General features: G+C 41.9%; 2 protein-coding genes across 3 annotated transcripts; one reads left to right on the top strand and one right to left on the bottom strand.

Moving 5' to 3' along the window:
- Window positions 1-299: 299 nt before the first annotated feature.
- Window positions 300-6957, bottom strand: ngly1 (N-glycanase 1). Its single transcript, XM_040002650.1, has 12 exons — window positions 6765-6957; window positions 5382-5496; window positions 5036-5245; window positions 4286-4448; window positions 3982-4201; window positions 3041-3162; window positions 2603-2748; window positions 2176-2286; window positions 1911-2096; window positions 1463-1648; window positions 937-1114; window positions 300-852 (listed from the first exon to the last, which is right to left on the bottom strand). Exons 1-12 carry the CDS (start codon window positions 6863-6865, stop codon window positions 677-679), a joined length of 1914 nt encoding a protein of 637 aa, XP_039858584.1. The 5' UTR covers window positions 6866-6957; the 3' UTR covers window positions 300-676.
- oxsm (3-oxoacyl-ACP synthase, mitochondrial) lies at window positions 6318-14197 on the top strand. Of its 2 annotated transcripts, none has more exons than XM_040002665.1 (3): window positions 6318-6734; window positions 7296-8345; window positions 12204-14197. In XM_040002665.1, the coding sequence occupies exons 2-3, from the start codon at window positions 7351-7353 to the stop codon at window positions 12604-12606; spliced, it is 1398 nt and encodes a 465-aa protein (XP_039858599.1). In that variant the 5' UTR covers window positions 6318-6734; window positions 7296-7350; the 3' UTR covers window positions 12607-14197. The 2 variants fall into 2 exon arrangements, with proteins under 2 accessions (XP_039858599.1, XP_039858600.1); XM_040002666.1 differs by lacking the exon at window positions 6318-6734 and adding an exon at window positions 7135-7209.
- Window positions 14198-18979: the final 4782 nt, after the last annotated feature.

Raw genomic sequence — 18979 nt, 5'->3', positions numbered from 1 at the left:
TACGCCGAACCGTCTCGTAGATATGCCGACCAATCAGGTGTAAGCTTTTCAAACGCACCGGCGTTTCAACCAATAGGACAGGTCAATTTATAGTAACCCTTCCTCCTTTTTTCAACACAAGATGGCGGCAAAAGTCCGTTCGAGCTTCGTCACAGCAGGCAGCGTAATATTATTAGTGCTACGAATACATTGTTTTACCTTTACTCCAGGGTTACCACGCGCCCTCACGTGTTTTCTTTCATTCAAATCTTACCACGAGAGCAACACAGCATTATTAAATGTACTATCTGACACATAACTGAATATTGTAGGTAAACAGCCCATTTTTAATTTGCAGATTTAACATCAAACAGTTTATTAGTAACAGACCTGCAGTACTCGGACCCTAACAGAACAGAGTGTGAAACGTCTCCACGCACTACAAATTGCAAACACATTTACAGTGGAGGGAAACATTGCAAAACTATATGGCTTTATGGTTAAAACTGTGCAAGTCTCATGTTAAATGGCCTTCAGTCAAAGTAAGAGATTAAATTGTGTGACAGGAATGAAAGTCATATCTTAATGAGTCCATCATTAGGCCATGCATGTCCAATCATCCTGAGGAATTCTATATTGCACTGAAACTACAACCCAAACAGCTCTGCATGTCAGAGTGATCAAGTATTTTTAAGTGTTAAGCATCTTGAAGATGAACGATGACTTCAAACGTAGACTCCTCCGTCTCCTTCAAGCTCTGTCTGAACAGCTGAGAATGCTGCCATGCCGTTTCCCCCGTGCCCCCGCTGACTTCTGCTGCAACGATGAACTCTGAAGAGCCACACAGACTGGAAAAGGACTGCGCACTGCCATCTAAGAGTTCAAAGGTGGGGGAGGAAGTCAGGTGGTTTCATGGCAACACAGAACAGGATGTTGAATATATGTAAATGCCGATACCTCCTGAGAACTCTGCAGTAAACGGGCCCGAGCGCAAATGCCAGCAGGCTTTCCCAGAGTGGTAGGTCTGGCTACTGGCCACGATAGAGACAGACTTTATCTTCATTCCTGCTGGAGCAAAGTCAAACTTCCAGCTGATTCCTCCTGCAGGAGAGCCTTCTGTCCGAGCCAGGTACGCCTAAAGAAATGCAATCACATCCACTCCGTGGAAATCCAGATTTTCTTGCCACGTTCACTCAATGCATTTGCTTTATTTTGCATTAAGAGACATTTCCACACCTACTGTTATTAAACATTTTCTAACCTGATAATCGTATTTTAGTTTTAAACTGCTGCTCAGAAAAAATAATTTTATTTTTCTATGCTGTTTAAAACAAACTCAGTAGAATGAGCTCTAACAGAGGTTTGGCACTGTCCATCTAGAACAGGAGACCAGCATTTGTTCACTTAGCGCTTGACAATTATACATATACAGAGAATAAAGGTAAACGATAACAACACTGCTATAAAACAAAAACAAACATACCATCTGCCAATCATGTTCCACCTTTCTGAAAATTGACTCCGTGCTCCACGCGCACTGAGACCAGCTCTGGATCAGTTCAGAGCCATTGGACACTCGGCAGTACTGGTCTTTGGAGGCGCTGTAGCGTATGTGGAGCATCCTGTCACTCTTCTCTTTGTCAGTCGGAGTAAACACAAAACCTACAGCCTGGAAAGAAAACACATGCTTTTTCAGTAAAATGTACACTTCCAAACGGTGAATCTACTCAACAACTGAAGAGAGGCCGCATCATCAAAATGTGTTACTGAGAAAGCTGTGTGTTTATTGCATTGTTGTGTCATTTTCTGTACATGTTGATGCCATAGCTACAGCAGAATCAAAAGGATATTTAGTATATTGCTGATAACAAGAAGCCTGTTTAAATGTCTGCTCAAACAGATGCCAGAGGCCATATTTTGTTGTACGGTACCTCTGTGGAGGTTTCTTCATTGCTCGCTCTGGTCTCTCCCCGAGCTGTTCTCCAGGCCAGAGAGCCAGAGTTGCGCCCGCCTAGCTCTCCTGCTTTAGGTTTCTTCGGAGAGATGAACTCCACCAACTCGACAAGCAGCCTCTCTGTCAGTTCTTTCTTCCTCTCTGGACTCAGGAACTGCTGTCGCTTTAATGACAGAGCAGCAGGTGAGTGCTTTACACCAGAGACACCACAGTAATTAGTCTGTTAAGTGAGTTAGTCTTACCACTGCAGAGAGCCTATTAATGGTGTGCAGCAGCCAGGCCTCCTGAACCCTGGTCCTTCTCAACACAACCTCTGGATGATTGCAGGAATACCTCCATGTCACATCAACCACCTACAGCACAAATCCACACACACCCACAACTGTTCAAACAACCAGCTGTAATTATCTGAGCTGTTCTTAAGCTAGTGAGGGCTATCCCCCCCAAAGATATAAACATGAAAGAGGCCGTCTCAAAGACAGCAATATAATCTCATATATACACTTAACTCAACTTTGACTTTGAGGGGGAGTCGATATCTAAACACTGAAACATCTACACCTCAACACAAAGTGAGAAAGTACAGTGCAGATAACAGCATTCGTATTAAATAATAATACAATAGTAGTACAAGTTACAACAGTACTAGCATGTGTCCATTTCTTGTACCTGGTCCTTGGAGAAACCCAGAACATAGGCCAATTTTTTCCCCCAACCGACCTCATACAGAAGAGGCTTATCACAGATATTCTCACATGGATCACAGTGTAGCCAGCGGCGCTGAGAGACAGAGTAAATCTCTGTCCACACATGGTCTGAAACACACAGGGAACACGACTCATCTACACACGTGTGCACCAGCACATCACGCAGGAATCTTAGGAGATGTGATAACGTTTTCTTAATGTACAAGCAGGTATGAGCCCGTCCTGTCAACATATACACTGAAGCTCATCTTTTACGTTACTTAAAATGATACAAACTCAAGTTAAACAGTCTGTATGATCCAGTGACGCTGAGAAATGTAAGAGCACGACAGAGCAGAGTAAACTGACATCTTTCCTCTTTGAGCAGAGAAGCAGAAAAGGTGTCCAACCATGTATATACCTGTGCTGTCCCAGATGTACCTGGCCTCAAGGCCAACAGCCCTGCAGCACAGGGTGAAACAGTTGGCCCATTCCCCACAGCGCCCTCTCCTGGTTTCCAGCAGCTTCTCAGGACTGTTATACCTGGTGTTAACAAGAACAGACGAGGCATCCAAAATATGCCACACACACACACACACACACACACACACACACACACACACACACACACACTTCTCATTTTGTTATGAACTTCACTGATGTGAATGTTACAGATTCTGAGATCCTTCTGTGACGCTCTTTACAGTTGTATCTCTATCACTACAATCAGTGGCTTTACTGTATTTACACTTGTTTCTATCTGGCTTTGATCCCAGTCTTCAGATGGCAGGAGCTCAGGACAGATTTGATCCAGAGTTTACAAACTAACTGTTAAAACTACGTCAGCATCATCATCCTTTATGACGTAGTTATCAGTAAGATATTGAACTCCTTGTGCTGTTCACAACTATTTTTAATAATGCTGTTTAATATATCCCATATTCTCTGAAATTTGTGTTTATTAATTTTCAGTATTTCTTTCTACACACATTCCAACATTTGTTGTTTTTAGGTTTTAGTTATTTTCTGCCTCTGTAGGTCTTTGATTTCTACAGTGAACATCTGAATATTTCTTTTCTTTTTGTTGCATTTTGTAAACTTTTTGTGATCCAAGAACAATGTGAAGCAGAATTCTGCTTCTCTCAACAGTTTTTAGTTAAAACATAAAACAACAAAAAACAAAACATGTTTCACTGCCCATATCTTTGTTAACAACATACCTTCATATGCTACATTCTGCCGATGTCTTCGTTTTGTTCTCTACATAGAAAATTGTTCAGCGAGCAGTGGAAAGCAACATATCCCTGCCTAACTCGCCGTACTTGTTTTGCAACCAAATGCAAACGTATAACCTACACTCACCTGGGGAATCTGGTGGAAACCCGGCAGCTCTGACAATAGTGGTTTTCCACTCGCTGGGCTCCCCAGTGGAGGTCATCGGTGCTAGGACTGAGGGAGGGAGCGTTCTGAGTCTGTCCTCCACAGAGGTGGCAGGGTAAACGGTCCACCCAGGTGAAGAAGTCATTTTTGAACCACCTGAGCAATTCCAGCACCAAGAAGTCTTCTATTCCAATTTTACATTCTGAAAACAGGACAGCAAGTCAAAAACTTCACCACACACACACACGTTACATATCCAAGTTTTCTGTGGGTGAAATTTTCTTACTTGGGTCAGACTCATTAGCCTCCTTCAGCTTCTGTTGAGCAGCAGAGTACAGCTCCTGGTGAGGGATCAAACTCCGGGCTTTCTGCTGCAGCTCAGGGTTTTCATAAAGCAGCACATGTTGGAAGTTTGTTTGAAGAGTCACAAAGAAGCTCATGCTGCTCTCCTGACACAGAGGCAAATAAACAGACAGGTCTCCAATGTGTCATTCAAGGAAGTGAATGTTGTTCAGGCGTTGTACAGGCATTTGGCGGAAGCTTAAAATAGTGCTATTAATAATTTCCTCACTAACTACTGAAACTATGATGTCCTATAACTGGAAAGCATAACTGATATAAAGTCACACTGCTTTATTTTTTCAGTTCTCTGTCCACGTTGTAGAGAAAATATCCTCTGTACGGATCAGGAAACTGAAGATCCTTTCAAAATAAAAGTGTTTTTGGCTTATAGAGTGAGTCTTGTTATCCATAATTAATAACTGTATCACATGACTTCAGCTAAATCATTGTAAGATGTCCCAGCCCTGGAATGCCAGGTGGTTTGGTCAGCTGTCCAATATCCTTGGATGAAAATCCACAACACAGTTACAAACTAATGTTCAAAGTGGCTAATTTCTGTGTTACATTCTTTATTTGTTACAAATCTGTCCAAGGAGGTCTCTATGCTCTGTAAAAAGAGGATAGAGTTGGCATGACCCAATTTAATCAGGGTTTCTCTACTCTCCGATTCATCAGTGAGAGTGTCTTTATTTACCACGGACGGTGGCTGCTGTGCTGGTGATGCTGCCGATAGGTTAGCCGCAGCAGTAGAGCTCGCTGCTGCTGAAGCTGCAGCAGGCACAGGAGCTGGTTGGACAGGACATCCCTCACGCAGCCTCTGGTCCCTTTCTGTGGCAATAGATTCCCTGATGAGCTTCAGCTTTTCCACTGATGCAGACTTGGGGAAGACTAAGTGAGTCTCAGCCTGGCAAGAGGTAGTTTGCTCACAGTCAAGCAAGTGAGAAATGTCCAATGGATTTCTAGGCAAGTTCTACACAGCAAAAACACCAGCTTGCTTCTAAAATAGAAGCCACCTGGTACAGTAGAAATGAATAAATTACCTCCTCAAATCCCATCTCAAAGAGACATTCTACAGCACCTTTGACAGGCAACAGCTTTGTGGAGAAAGTTGGATTCCCAATGCGTATTGATCTGTATTTCTCTTCATTGGGATACCTGTTAGAGATGACATATAATAGTAATCATCAGGAATACTGACTGATACTAACCAATCGCACATTTTCAGTGTTGGCATTTAAGTTGTCCAGTATCTGCCAGCAGATATAATGTGCCTTGAATCCACTGTTTTTCTACACAAGTATAATCACACCTAAGCAGACAACATATATGGATTACTCTATCGCAAATTATCGTGGGCCCATTGCTTCACTAACTGTCACTTTACCCCCAAAAAAATCATGGTTCAAAGTTTACACATGTACACTGATCGCTATAAAAATGTTAGCTTCATATATAAAGTACTTTTCCGGATATCTGAGGCAATGTTTGAACATGAACATCTCAGAAACTATTACAGATATTTCAGAATGCTACGAGGTTGCATTTTACAATTACGCAAAACAAAACATGAAGAATGCTAATTAGAAAATGTGAAATTCATAGTCACAAAAACTAGAAAGTTTTATTTTTATTCATTTAAATTTCACGATACAGTGACAGTTGTGACGTGTTGTACAACAAAAACACAATAGTAATAGGTATATAGATATACCATTCAGAAACTGCTGCTCGTTGTCTTCTGCAGTGTTAAGTTGGTTTCAGTGTGCTCAAATACGGGGCAGTTCATATTTTGAGAAGCCAATACTCAGACATTTTTTGATCCGCCTCAATTTACAGATCCTGATTTCACTTTTACAGTAAGAGAGAGTTTGTGTGGGGGCGGGTTTCTCGTGTACCTTCTTCCTGACGTTGCTATCACGTGGTAACCCTACATCTATCATTACAGCTGACTTCCTTTTCTTGTCCACCGCCACTATATCTCTGGTTGGTTAGCCATAAGCAGATGGTCAAGCAGAAAAATAAAACGAACAAACAAACAACAAACAAACCCCGAAAACATAATTTTCAGATGAAACGACCCACGTGCAAACCAAAGACACCTATGGTTATGACACATACTTCTGTGGTCGTTTAGAGAAGAATAGCATTCACCTTTATTGACACCTGTACTGACATATTTAGCGTTACTGTCCTTGTAGCAATAAATCGCTTAATGAACGTGTAAATATATAAATGTATTTTACATAACCAAAAACTGTTTTCTATTAAGTCATTTAAACCCATTTCAATAGTTATGCCCTGATTTTCTAGGATTCGGCGAGTGACATAAAAGCTAAAGGGCATTACATTAACGGCTACAAGCGTACAAAACACCGAGGCTCGACTGCAGCTGGGTAAGCTTTCCTAGCGTTTCGTTGCCTTACCTTATAATGTTGTCCGCGTATGTAAGTAACAACTTTGTGACATCTAAGAAGACTTCATTTGGATTCTCACACAACGTTGTGACCGCTGGTGAAACAGCCATGTTGATATTTCTTGTAAAAAAAAATGGAAAAGTCTTGTAAGTTTTCAATGCAATAGCTAACGCTAAGTAGCTACTTTAGGGTCCTAAAGGAAGCTGCCCCATCACAGCCTGAATAAATGTTTGATTCGTCTGAAGGACTTAAAAAAATGTGTTTGAATATTTTTGCCATAATTATCCACAATTAAACACTTTTATATGTTTTCTTCCTGTGGTATTGAGTTGGTTGATTTTTGTTGGCCATTTAAATGGATCTGGCCTTTACTAATACTACCTAAATACAGCTGAAGACAAACACAAGGAAGGCATGGACACGGACATCATAAATAACCGCTAACTCTAGTCTGGTCTGTTCTGTAATTAGTTTATGTAAGTCCGTAATTTATATATTTTTTTTCTAAATTATATTTCCTTTTTCCTCTGATATTTACAGTAAAAACTCCAATCCAACTAAGCCTCAAGCTGTCAAAGCTTACACAGACAGCAGGATGTCTATTTTTTCACTGTTTTGTTGGAATAAACTACGGTTGAGACCACAGAACATAAGGACGCTTTTGCACAAGAATGCCGGTGTTTGTCCGAATCAGGAGTCTAGGCACCACAGCTCTGGACGGCAACAAAGAAGGAGGGTTGTTATCACAGGAATAGGGTTAGTTTGTCCTCTGGGCACAGGCACTGCTCTGTCCTGGGACCGTCTGATCAAAGGTCAGAGTGGGGTAGTTTCCCTGGACTCAGAAGAGTACAGGACTCTCCCCTGTAGAGTGGCAGCTCTGGTGCCCAGAGGAACCAAGGAGGGTCAGTTTGAAGAGGAAACATTTGCTTCTCGTAAGGAGATCAGTAGCATGTCATCAGCAACCGTAATGGCCCTTGGAGCTACTCAGCTGGCCCTGGAGGATGCAGGCTGGTGTCCCAAAAGCCCAGAGCAGCAGCTCACCACAGGGGTGGCTGTTGGGATGGGCATGGTGTCGCTGGATGAAATCGCTCGTACCTCCTCCCTCTTCCAAGAGAAGGGCTACAACAAAGTGAGTCCATTCTTTGTGCCACGCATCCTTGTCAACATGGCTGCTGGACACATAAGCATCAAACACAAGCTAAAGGGTCCCAATCATGCCGTGTCCACCGCTTGCACCACAGGTGCACATGCCGTAGGTGATGCAGCCAGGTTCATCGCTCACGGGGATGCAGTTGCTATGGTTGCAGGGGGCACAGAATCCTGTGTGGGGCCACTTTCATTAGCTGGCTTTGCTAGGGCCCGTGCCCTCGCGACCAAATGGAATAACAACCCTACACTTGCTTCAAGGCCTTTTCATCCAGAAAGAGAAGGTTTTGTAATGGGAGAAGGAGCAGCTGTGCTCCTGCTGGAGGATCTGAACCATGCAGTGAGTAGAGGAGCCCGGATTTACGCAGAGGTCCTGGGTTATGGGCTCTCAGGGGATGCTACTCACATAACTGCTCCTACTGTGGATGGTGATGGGGCATTCAGGTGACTCATTTCAAAGTTTTCTCACTTGATGATGCTGTTTCTTGTTTGTTTGTTTTTTTATTTATTTATATATTTTTCAAATATACTGATAATCAGTAAAGTAGGGTAAGAACAAATATAGTTACTTCATGCAGAAATATATGCCCAAAATTTCATAAGTGGTGTTTATGAAACTGTGAATTTATAAAACTGGATCCCAGATAGAAGGACCAAAAAAATGGATGGGATGCAACAGGTACATATTAACCATGCAGTTCCATGTAATGTTTGTAGTCTTACTGATGGGTGGCAGATGATGTGGTGGTTAGTACTCTTGTTTCTAGTTTCTAGGTTTCTAGTTTTGCCTAGGACATTTCTGTGTGGAGTTTGCAGGTTCTCCCTGTGTCTCCACAGGTTCTCTCCAGGTACTCCAGCTTACTCCCACAGTCTAAAGACATGCATGGGGTTAGGTCAATTGGTAATTCTAAATTCACCATGCTGTGAATGTGAATGGTTGTCTGTTCATATGTGGGTTGGGTAAGTGGAAGAAAATGAGTGCACATTAGACTATATGTCAGAGTTTAAGCCACATTTTTCGAAAATCAATACAATTCAATTTTATTTATATAGCGCCAAATCACAACAGCAGTCGCCTCAAGGCGCTTTATATTGTACAGTAGACCCTACAATAATAGATACAGAGAAAAATCCAACAATCATATGAGCCCCTATGAGCAAGCACTTTGGCAACAGTGGGAAGGAAAATCTCCCTTTTAACAGGAAGAAACCTCCAACACAACCAGGCTCAGGGAGGGGCGGGGCCATACTTGCCAACCTTGAGACCTCAGAATTAAGGAGACATTCAAAAGGGCTGTTGTGGGTAGGGCTGCTCAATTAATCGAATTTTAATCACGATTACGATCTGGGCTTTCAACGATCATTAAAAATGACTGAGCCGATTATTAGCCCCTCCCTCGTGCTTTACTATAGCGCTGCTCCGTGTGGCAAATCGAGCGCACTTCTCTGCATTTCGAACACCTGTCACAACAATTAAGAGCAGCGGTCTCCAACCTTTTTTGCACCACGGACCGGTTTTTGCCCGACAATATTTTCATGGACCGGCCTTTAAGGTGTCACGGATAAATACAACAAAATAAAACTAGTACCGGTACCGAAAAAAAGAAAATTTATTCATAACACACGTGAAAAGACCCAGGAAAACCGAGTAAACGATAAAGATGATAACAAAATAACGCTGAAAACCGATTAAAAACCCTGAAAACTATACATTTCACACCTGAGCCTCAACTCTCGCGGCCCGGTACCAAACGACTCACGGACCGGTACCGGTCCAAGGCCCGGGGGTTGGGGACCGCTGATTAAGAGGACCCGAGGGAAGCTCGGAAAGCTAAGCAGAAGTTATTTGGAGAGGAGAGTGACTGCCGTTGGTTGAAAAGAGAGGTAAAAAATCTTCAGTGGTGTGGAAACATTATGGGTTGGCGGAGTCAGACGTGGATCAAGTAGACACAGTGTGTAAATTTTGCTACGGTGTCGTAGCTGCACCACAGAGCAACACTGCAAAGTTCACTAAACACAGATGTTTACATTTGTCATTTATTTCTTATATTGCAAACATTTGCACTGTTATCAGTTTTTGCACACTATTTTATATTATTTTTTGACAATCTTTAAAGTCATTATTCAACACATTGTTATTGTTAAATAAATATCGTCAAATAATCGAGATCTCAATTTCAGTGAAAATAATCGTGATTATCATTTTTGCCATAATTGAGCAGCCCTAGTTGTGGGGGTGGCTGGAAACAGCAGTGGTGTCCAAATTCAGAGGCTGCATCCACCTGAGGACCTGTCCTTCGCGGTCTAAGTGGGCCGGGTCCTCCGAAGGCCGGGTAGGCTGGAAGTGAGCGACTGTGAAATTGGACGGTCTAGCCTTCAGAATTACGTCACGAGCTCTCTCGGTGTATTTAATCTAATCTAATAACTTTAACCTCAGCCAAACCAATTTACTCACGAACAAATAAAACACTGAAAAAAGCCAAACAATAAAAGTTATCTGAGTGACTTACATATCATGTTTAACCTGAGTAGCGAAAGACCGCGGGGGTTTGAAAACGATGTGCCGGGAGTTGGCTGTTCTCGCCGGCTCAGATATTTGAAGTTTACACAGCTACATTCTTGTCTTAAAATATGTTAAAAGTTTATTTTGTGACCCAGAAAGAGAAATAAGAGTAATATTAAAACTAATTAGCTGCCGCCATTGTTGGAAACTGGAATTGGCTGGGCCGCGCTATGAATTCTGGGATGTGGTTTTTCAATTTTGTTGTCTGGGTGGAAAATCAGGAGATATTCGGGAGAATGGTGGCTCCGGGAGATTTTTACGGGAGGGGCACTGAAATTCGGGATTCTCCCAGAAAAATCGTGAGGGTTGGCATGTATGGGCGGGGCCATCTGCTGCGACCGGTTGGAGTGAGAGAAGACAGGATAACAGACACGTTATTTTAGATTCATACAGCACTCTATTCTATTCTATACAATTTAACACTTTATCTAACTCACTCTCATCTCAGCCATGTTAAAGTCACAAATTACATGGACACATGTCTTTGGACTGGACCACTAATTGTAGGTAGGCTATGGTAGAGAACGAGATGAATAAAGGCTGCTATGTAATTGTATCCATACCTTGTATTACCGTTACCAAGTTAAAGTACCTGTGCTTTAGAAAGAGTTTTGAAATATCATTTTTCAGTTGATTATGAAAATATTATTCTGGAAACAACCTCAGGTTTACAACATCATTGATCAGCTGTGTTGTATGCTGATATGTGTAAGGCACAAACACTAATGTGCTGTTATTTCTCATGTTCAAATTGTGTGCGCTGCTTTTTTATGTTAGTCGCAAACACACGAGTGTAAGATTAGTTACAATTTATATTTTCCATTTTTTAGACTACTGACATTTTGTTGCATCCACCTGGTAGCAGCATCGTAAAGGATGGATGAAGGGGCAGGAGAAGGGTACCGCCTGAGTGAGAGCCAGCGAGCATGTTATTTTGCTGGCCTAATTAGTTATACAGGAAGCTTGTTGCTTTGTGCTTGGTGGTAAGAGTGTTTTACCAGGTTGAAATGTTGAAGATGAGTAAAGATTTACTTGTCTTCCTATAAAAAAATCTTAAAATGCCTGTGATGCTTTAAAAACACCAACAAGCCTGGACTGGTCTCTCTGTTCTGTATGTTAATTGAGTTTTCTATCAGAGGTTTGGGGTTGTTGAGGGATTCTGTCCCCTTAGCACAGCTTCTCTGTCTTAGTGATATTATGTCCAGGCTGTTTATTTCCTGGAAGTATTCACATAAAGCATTTGTGACAAACTAGGGTCAATACGCTGGCATGCTTTTATCTTTTAAAAGTCTCAATCCTTTCATTGTAGCAGATACTGGTGTAAACCACACAGTATAAAACATGGATGTAGCCATCATAACAACATCTGTTAGTTTTGGACCTCACATTTTATAACTTGAACATTAGAAATCTGGCCTATACCATGATTTCACCTTATATGGATACAACGGGGGGGCAAAGCAACACTAAGGCTTCTTTGACAATTTGAATATAAAGAGAACCAAGTCCTCTTTATAGCGGTTACAGTTTCAGTCAATTGTTATGGGTATGTTGGGTGTTTCCTTTTACAGAGAAGTCTATATGACAACATCCTGAAAAAAATGACTTGAAATCTGTGCTGACATGTAAACATTCATGTCTTTGTTTAAATGGAGCAATAAGAATCTGTAGGGTAGCAAAAACAACACAACCAAGAAACAAGTTATCCTTAAACTTCCTCTTTCGTACCATCTCCACAGGTGCATGTCCGCAGCCTTAAAAGATGCAGATGTCTCTCTGGCTGATGTCACATATATAAATGCTCACGCCACATCGACACCTTTGGGAGACGCAGCAGAAAATGCAGCCATCAAGAGACTTTTCCAGCAAAGTGCTAGCATCCTGGCTGTGTCCTCTACCAAGGGGGCCACAGGACATCTGCTCGGGGCTGCTGGGGCTCTGGAGGCAGCTTTCACCGCTCTGGCCTGTTACCACAAAGTCCTGCCCCCAACCCTTAACCTGGACCGAACAGAGCCCGAGTTCGACTTGAATTACGTTCCCTGCACGGCGCAGCAATGGCAGACTCGGGGTCGACGGGTAGCCCTCACAAATTCATTCGGCTTCGGCGGCACCAATGCCTCACTGTGTCTCGGCAGCATCTGAGGACACACTGGGAGCGACTGGGAAGTTCTCCTCATTGACCAGATCCCATCCAGGCATGACACATTTACTGAGAGTAGTGATGTTGGCTGTTTGCAACAATCTGCCCTGGATTTTTATGGAAAAACATCGTTTGGAATTTGTTCCTTCAGTCCATGTGCGTGTGTTTGTGTGTGTGTGTGTGTGTTGAGTATGTTGTTTACTTTATTGTGATGTTTTTGTCCACCTGTATTAGGTACACCTCTGTATCTAATGAAGTCCAATATAATAACTCAGCAATAAATTTGAGTTTAAATATTTTGTTGACGTTACCAGGGGACGACTGTACTTTGTATTTTTTATTTAAATAATAATGGTAATAGTGTGCGACTATATATATATTACAACTGAGTATATTCAAAACACACACAGTGTAATATGGTCGGGCGTTATGAGTTCTACTAAATCTCTAAACATTTCCCAGATCACAGAGTTTTAGCCTCATGCTAAAGGAGAACTTTTTCATTGGGCAGAAGGCTGGACAAACACAACCCTAACAACCAGCGCCCTATACTACGAAGCAAATTCATTCTACACAGGTTATCTAACTATCACCATTATCTGGATTGTCATACCCTAAAACTGGCGATCAGGATAAGCGCTCACCTGCACCGACACAAGGAGAACATGCAAACGCCACACAGGGAGGCCCCGGCCCGATGACCCCGCCACTGCTTGTTCTTTCATGATTCATATTTTTTAAAAGTAGTTATTACTAAAATAAAATTATTAGTTTGAACTATTCAGCTGTAATGTGCAGTTCACTGATCACATGTAGCGATCAGGTGGAGATTATATTAAGTTTCAGTAAGGAAGGGGCGGGGCTTCTTTAAAATTCTGCCAAGAAACCAGTTTGAACTGAGTTGAGTTCAAACTGGAGTTCATAGCAAGTTCTGTGCCATGTTTGCCTGTTCTGGACTTGACGAGTCCTAATGAAGCAGGCGTTTTGCAATTTAGCAGAATCTGTGAGGGCTGAAGTTTTGTATTGAATAGCAGAAACGATTTAATTGTGTTTACACCTAAACAAATGATTGTTTTTGAACCATGGTTACAAACCCTGGATCAGCTCAACTGTGAGAAACCATGCCTGATTGGTCTGATTCCTCCTGCTCTCTATTTTCCATTAAATGTTGTTTTGATGTCCACGTTCCAGAGACTGTAGCTGGAGATGGTGTTGTGAAATAGAGGCGTGACATTTCTAAGGAACACTCCTCAATGTTTTAAAAACGCCGCCGAACTTGTGAAGTTTTAACACAAGTGCTGCATCAGCTCCATTTCTGTTTGAGGGATTCAATTCAGTTCATATCTGGCAAACTTAACGACTCTCTGGATTCTTTAAATGTGCAAAACCCAATCATTTCTACAATTTACCATATTTATACTAACATAATCATGTCCAGACAACACATGAATGTCATTTTAAAAAAGCATCAGTTGTCACCATAGTGAGCTGCTTGGAAACAGGAAAACATTTCAGCATCTAAGTTTGTACCTCGGGCTTAAATACAGCTCACTAGTGTCAAATCTTGTAATAAAACACAAAGGCTTAAAATTGTTTTAGCCATTGTATTAATCTTTTATTTGCACTGCATAGACATAAAAATGGTCCTCAAAGTACTCACAAATATGTAGACTCATTAATTGACTGAATGACTTCACTAAACAACTCTTCCCATGGTCTCCATAACTGAGTAATGAGTTTGCTGTTAATGTTTTGATGGTGGCGGGATGGAGGCTTAGAGTGGGACGTGGTCGGTGTCTCTCAGCTGTAGCAGCGTGGGTAAAGGGAACGGTCGGAAATAAGTCTCATAACACGTTGTTGTTGTTGATACAAGGAGTGAATTGATCCTATTTACGTAAAAGTCCAGAACCTCTATAGACGATGATCTGAGTACTTGTAACACTGCACAAAGGTCACGATCACACTGTTCATGAAGTGCTGGGTTTGTCCATCTTCAGGGGCTGAAGACTGCGAGTCCTGCTTGATTCCTGCGATTAGCTTCAGTCTTCCTGATGTTTCTTAAGTAGCATGTATGTAGACACACACACACACTATATATATGCCTCTCTCAGTGGGTCAACAGAACATCTGACACAGCACAGCTGTAATGAAAGAATGGGAGGGTATTTCTCCAAGAGGAAACCTAGCTTGACGCTAACGTCCACTGTGAATGTAGCTGTTGAAAATAATGTGGACTCCTGGCTATCCTGTTATTACATAAAAGAACTAATTACACTTTTATTAAACTTCCTGCTGTTGTGTTTTTTAGTCTAACATTTTATTTAACGTTTCCATGTTACCAGGCTGTAGAGCGCTCTGTGAAACTTTAAATTTAATTTCCAGATAATTCTGATATGAAGTGTAAATGTGGGCCTCTGTGGAGCGTACAGTTGATGTCATCTCTGTGTAAATAGGGTAACAGAATTAGTGTATGCTAACAGCTAATCTAGCTAACAAATTAACAGAATGCTACAGAGTGATGTTGGACGCTGTGTAGAACTATAAGATGCTAAGCTATGTGTCATTTTAATTGTAGTGACGTGGTTGTATTTAGCTTAATTTAGTCATCAGCATAGATGGGCAGTAACGCGTTACTTGTAACGCGTTACTGTAATCTGATTACTTTTTTCAAGTAACGAGTAAAGTAAGGGATTACTATTGCAAAAACGGTAATTAGATTACCGTTACTTTCCCGTAGGAACGCTGCGTTACTGCGTTACTAAAACCGTGATTTTTTGCGAGAATGTCTCATGACAGTGACGTAAGCGAGTGCGCTGTTAGTGACAACAGCTGTGTGCAGATCAACAATGGATCATATATCGATTGTGGGAGAGAGTATGAGCGTGCAGCGTTTAAAGCGTGGAAGTACTGACCTTACTTTGAGTTTGATTCCATAAAAAGTGACAAAAACATTAGTGTCCATCGTGCGTGGGAAGAAAACTTCTTTTTACAGCGAAAAAAACCCCTAAACTTCCGAGCAAGCACCGAGTAGCTACGACGTAATGGGAAACTCACAGAGAAACTCGCGGATTCTTCAACTGACCGCGGCACACCTGCACCAGGGTAAACCTCCGCCTACCCCACTCCTGCTTTACAGGTGAAAATAGAGCAACAGGACTGCTAGTCTTTGACTTTATTTATTTTCTGCTGTGTTTTACTTGCATCTATTTGAAAGACTGAGTGTAAACACAAAAAATATTTTATTTTATGTGCTGGAATGTGCAGAAAATAAGTTTAAATGTTAAACTAATTTATTCCAGTCAGAGAATGTTGCATATAATTTAATTTTTGCTTGATGCATAAAGTTAAAAGATTAAAACTAATAAAACAAGTTTTAAAAAGAGACTTTTCCATTTGATTACATTTTGTATGATGGATTATGTAGAAAAAGTAGAATTGGGCTGAAAGATCTATCACTTTATCACCTCTTCAGGCTGTAAATCGTGTTTTTAAAAAGTAACTAAGTAACTAAGTAATTAATTACTTTTGAAAATAAGTAATCAGTAAAGTAACGGGATTACTTTTTTGGGGAAGTAATCAGTAATTAGTTACTGATTACTTTTTTCAAGTAACTTGACCAACACTGGTCATCAGTAGCAGTAAAAGCAGCAGAGACCATCAGAACTGGAGCAGCCGGGCTATGTAACAAGTGTTCGTGGTCACATCCAGCAGGTGTGTGTTTTTGTGCAGTGGGGTTATATCTTTTATAGTCACTGATGCTGCTGCACTCGATCTAGCAAACAATACACTCTAATATCAAAGCATAAAACCTGTGAAATGAAAAGTAAAATGGCTGCTTGGAAACAGGGCTGCAGACAGCAGAGTTTCTTGCAGTTTTAGTGGATTTTTTTCTGTGGATTTATCACTTCTCTGCTGCTCAGAGATGTGAACTCCACGGCCACAGGTCTCATCATCTACCTGAAAATTGAGGTATTTATTATTTTTGTCTGCACCCTGATATCTTGCTTTGCTCAGCTACAGCTATAGAAAGGGACAGATGTCTGGCTGATCTTAATGGGCGGTCGTTGATCTCTCTGGAAGTGCTGCACGGAGGTTGTGACGTCTGTGCAAAGCGCTGAAGTTTGTCTCCTTGTCAGGATTAAGCCGTGCCTCAGCTTCCAGGCTTGTAAAAGTTATTCATATACATCTCTCCCAGATGACAGGATGTGCAGTTAAATGTTTGTTTATATTCAAAAATCTAAGCTCCCATTTTGTCGAGTGTACTGGTGTAATTAAAACAAATGAATTTAAAGCAATAGTGTCATCTCTACTCTTTGCCTTGACAGGGCAGCAACACTAGGTGTGACAGCTGCCGCTGTAATCGTCCTGTTTCAGTTCTCGGTTCTCATCTTTTACTCAAATGGACTCAGCAGCATCTAAAATTCCTGCACCTGATGAGGAGAGCACACCTCACCCCTCCCATCCTCACCACTTTCTACCGAGGCACCAGTGAGAGCGTGCTGAGCAGCTGTATCTCCGTCTGGTTTGGCAGCTCCAGGGCCTCGGAGAAGAAATCGCTGCAGAGTGGTGAGGACTGCAGAGAAGATCACAGGGACTTCTCTTCCATCCTTCCATGACGTTGTTCACAGACGCTGTCACGGCAGAGCCAGCATCATCATCACAGACTCCACCCACCTCCACCATGCGCTGTTCTCCTGCTGCCAGGTCCAGGATTGCCAGGTTCTGCAACAGTTTAGTTTCCCATCCAATTAGACTCTTGTATATTAATAAAACAGCGTCTTCTCCAAACTGCAGCCCCCAACTCCATAAATATGCACACGGCACATTATGACTGTATATGTAGGGCAGTGAAGTTTCATACATGGACTGGTGATTGTGCACTTTTCTTCTGCTGCTATTTCTGCTGTGCAGCATATTTAGATTTCCTAAAATTCTGTGGACAAATTTCCCTCATAATCTTACGGGTACACATCCTTTTTTATTCAGATTTACATTTATTTAATTGTACAGTCCAACGATGAGTAAATGCACTAAAATTTCGTTCTGTTTTTCCGAATGACAAAAAGTAGTTATTCTGTTTTACGTATCAGAAAGTTATGTGGTAACATTTGCACTGGTGTGTTTACAGACAGCAGTTTAATCTTGATTTTCATGGGTGTAGGGTGCAGTCATTGTTATAACACTGTGTGTAAATGTAAAAGGACCCATTTACAGTCTGAGGTGCTTCAAGCTTTATTTCTGAAGAGCACATTAGCATATTAAAAACAGTAGCTAGCTAGTACTGCTGGGAAGCTAAGATGATCTTCAAAGAGCGGGGCTACATGCACTGACCAGTGACTGACACACGTTACCTAACAGGTGGTCAGGCTGTAAACAGGTGGTCAGGCTGTAAACAGGTGCACACCCAGAGTGTAAATACTGAGGCTGAAAGCCCTTTGGACGAGCACACACACTTCTTAGTGGTTGGGATGGAGAAGAGCTTTTCTTTTAGACTCTGGAGACAATGGAATCTACCATTAGCTCCTGGTTAAATCCAGCATAGGGAAAAAACAAGCAGTGCCTAACTGGTCCAGGACAGCCTGGGATAAGTGTCAAATTGTGGGTCCTTGTTCACCTTGCGGTAGTCAACACAGAACAGTATAGACCCATCCTTCTTCACCACAAGAACTACGGGGCTACACCACGCACTGTGTGACTCTATTACACCTATCTTCAGCATTTCCATCAGTTCCCATTAAATAATTTGTCTTTGTGTTCAGGTAGCCGATAGGGCTGTGAGTGCACCATCACACCTGGGCATGTTTTGAACTAGAGCTCTTTGAGAGTGGTATGATTGGGCAGAGGAGAGAACACATCTGCAAATCCTCGACCAGTGTTTGTAGCTTTGCCCTCAGCTCCAGAATGTATTGAATTTGATTCTTAGCCGGACTTTCCTCCCAGTTTTCTTTAATCAGGTTCAACACCCCTGTTGCTTCGGGCCAAACAGTAATTCAAAGGAGAAAATGGCCGTAGAGGCCGGGGTCACTTCCCACACTGCAAACAACAGAGGATCTGATCCCAATTGCGTCCTTCCACCTAAACTTTCAAGTCTTATTCACTTGGATCGAAGGGTGGTAAAACAGATTTAGTAATTCATCACCAAGGGCGTAGATTTGGCATGGACGACAGGGACACGTCCCCACCAATATCCAGCGATTATTGAATTGTCCCCACCAATAATTTGATCTCTTCGAGTAAAGAAAAACAAACCCGATAGAAAGAAAAAAACGATCTGTCAACGACTCCAGAAAGAGTTAAATTACGTTCTCTACTGGAGTCCTACGTCATGTGACAAATATGGCCAATGTGATTGGCTGAGCCTTTCAGGGAGCTCTG

The sequence above is a fragment of the Simochromis diagramma genome, unplaced genomic scaffold, assembly GCF_900408965.1.
Source record: "Simochromis diagramma unplaced genomic scaffold, fSimDia1.1 OVJJ01000449.1, whole genome shotgun sequence".
NCBI lineage: Eukaryota > Metazoa > Chordata > Actinopteri > Cichliformes > Cichlidae > Simochromis > Simochromis diagramma.
The sequence above is the reverse complement of the archived record's forward strand: the minus strand, read 5'-3'. Positions and strand labels throughout refer to the sequence as shown.

What these genes read in the sequence shown, in the direction of transcription:
- ngly1 (XM_040002650.1), bottom strand. Translation starts at nt 6,865, where the DNA reads ATGGCTGTTTCACCAGCGGTCACAACGTTGTGTGAGAATCCAAATGAA. An exon ending in CACAGCAGCCACCGTCCGTG is followed by an intron (nt 4,449 to 5,035) that starts GTAAATAAAGAC and finishes CCTCTGTGTCAG; the next exon opens with GAGAGCAGCATGAGCTTCTT. An exon ending in ATGAAGAAACCTCCACAGAG is followed by an intron (nt 1,649 to 1,910) that starts GTACCGTACAAC and finishes TTTTCTTTCCAG; the next exon opens with GCTGTAGGTTTTGTGTTTAC.
- oxsm (XM_040002665.1), top strand. Translation starts at nt 7,351, where the DNA reads ATGTCTATTTTTTCACTGTTTTGTTGGAATAAACTACGGTTGAGACCA. An exon ending in GATGGTGATGGGGCATTCAG is followed by an intron (nt 8,346 to 12,203) that starts GTGACTCATTTC and finishes CCATCTCCACAG; the next exon opens with GTGCATGTCCGCAGCCTTAA.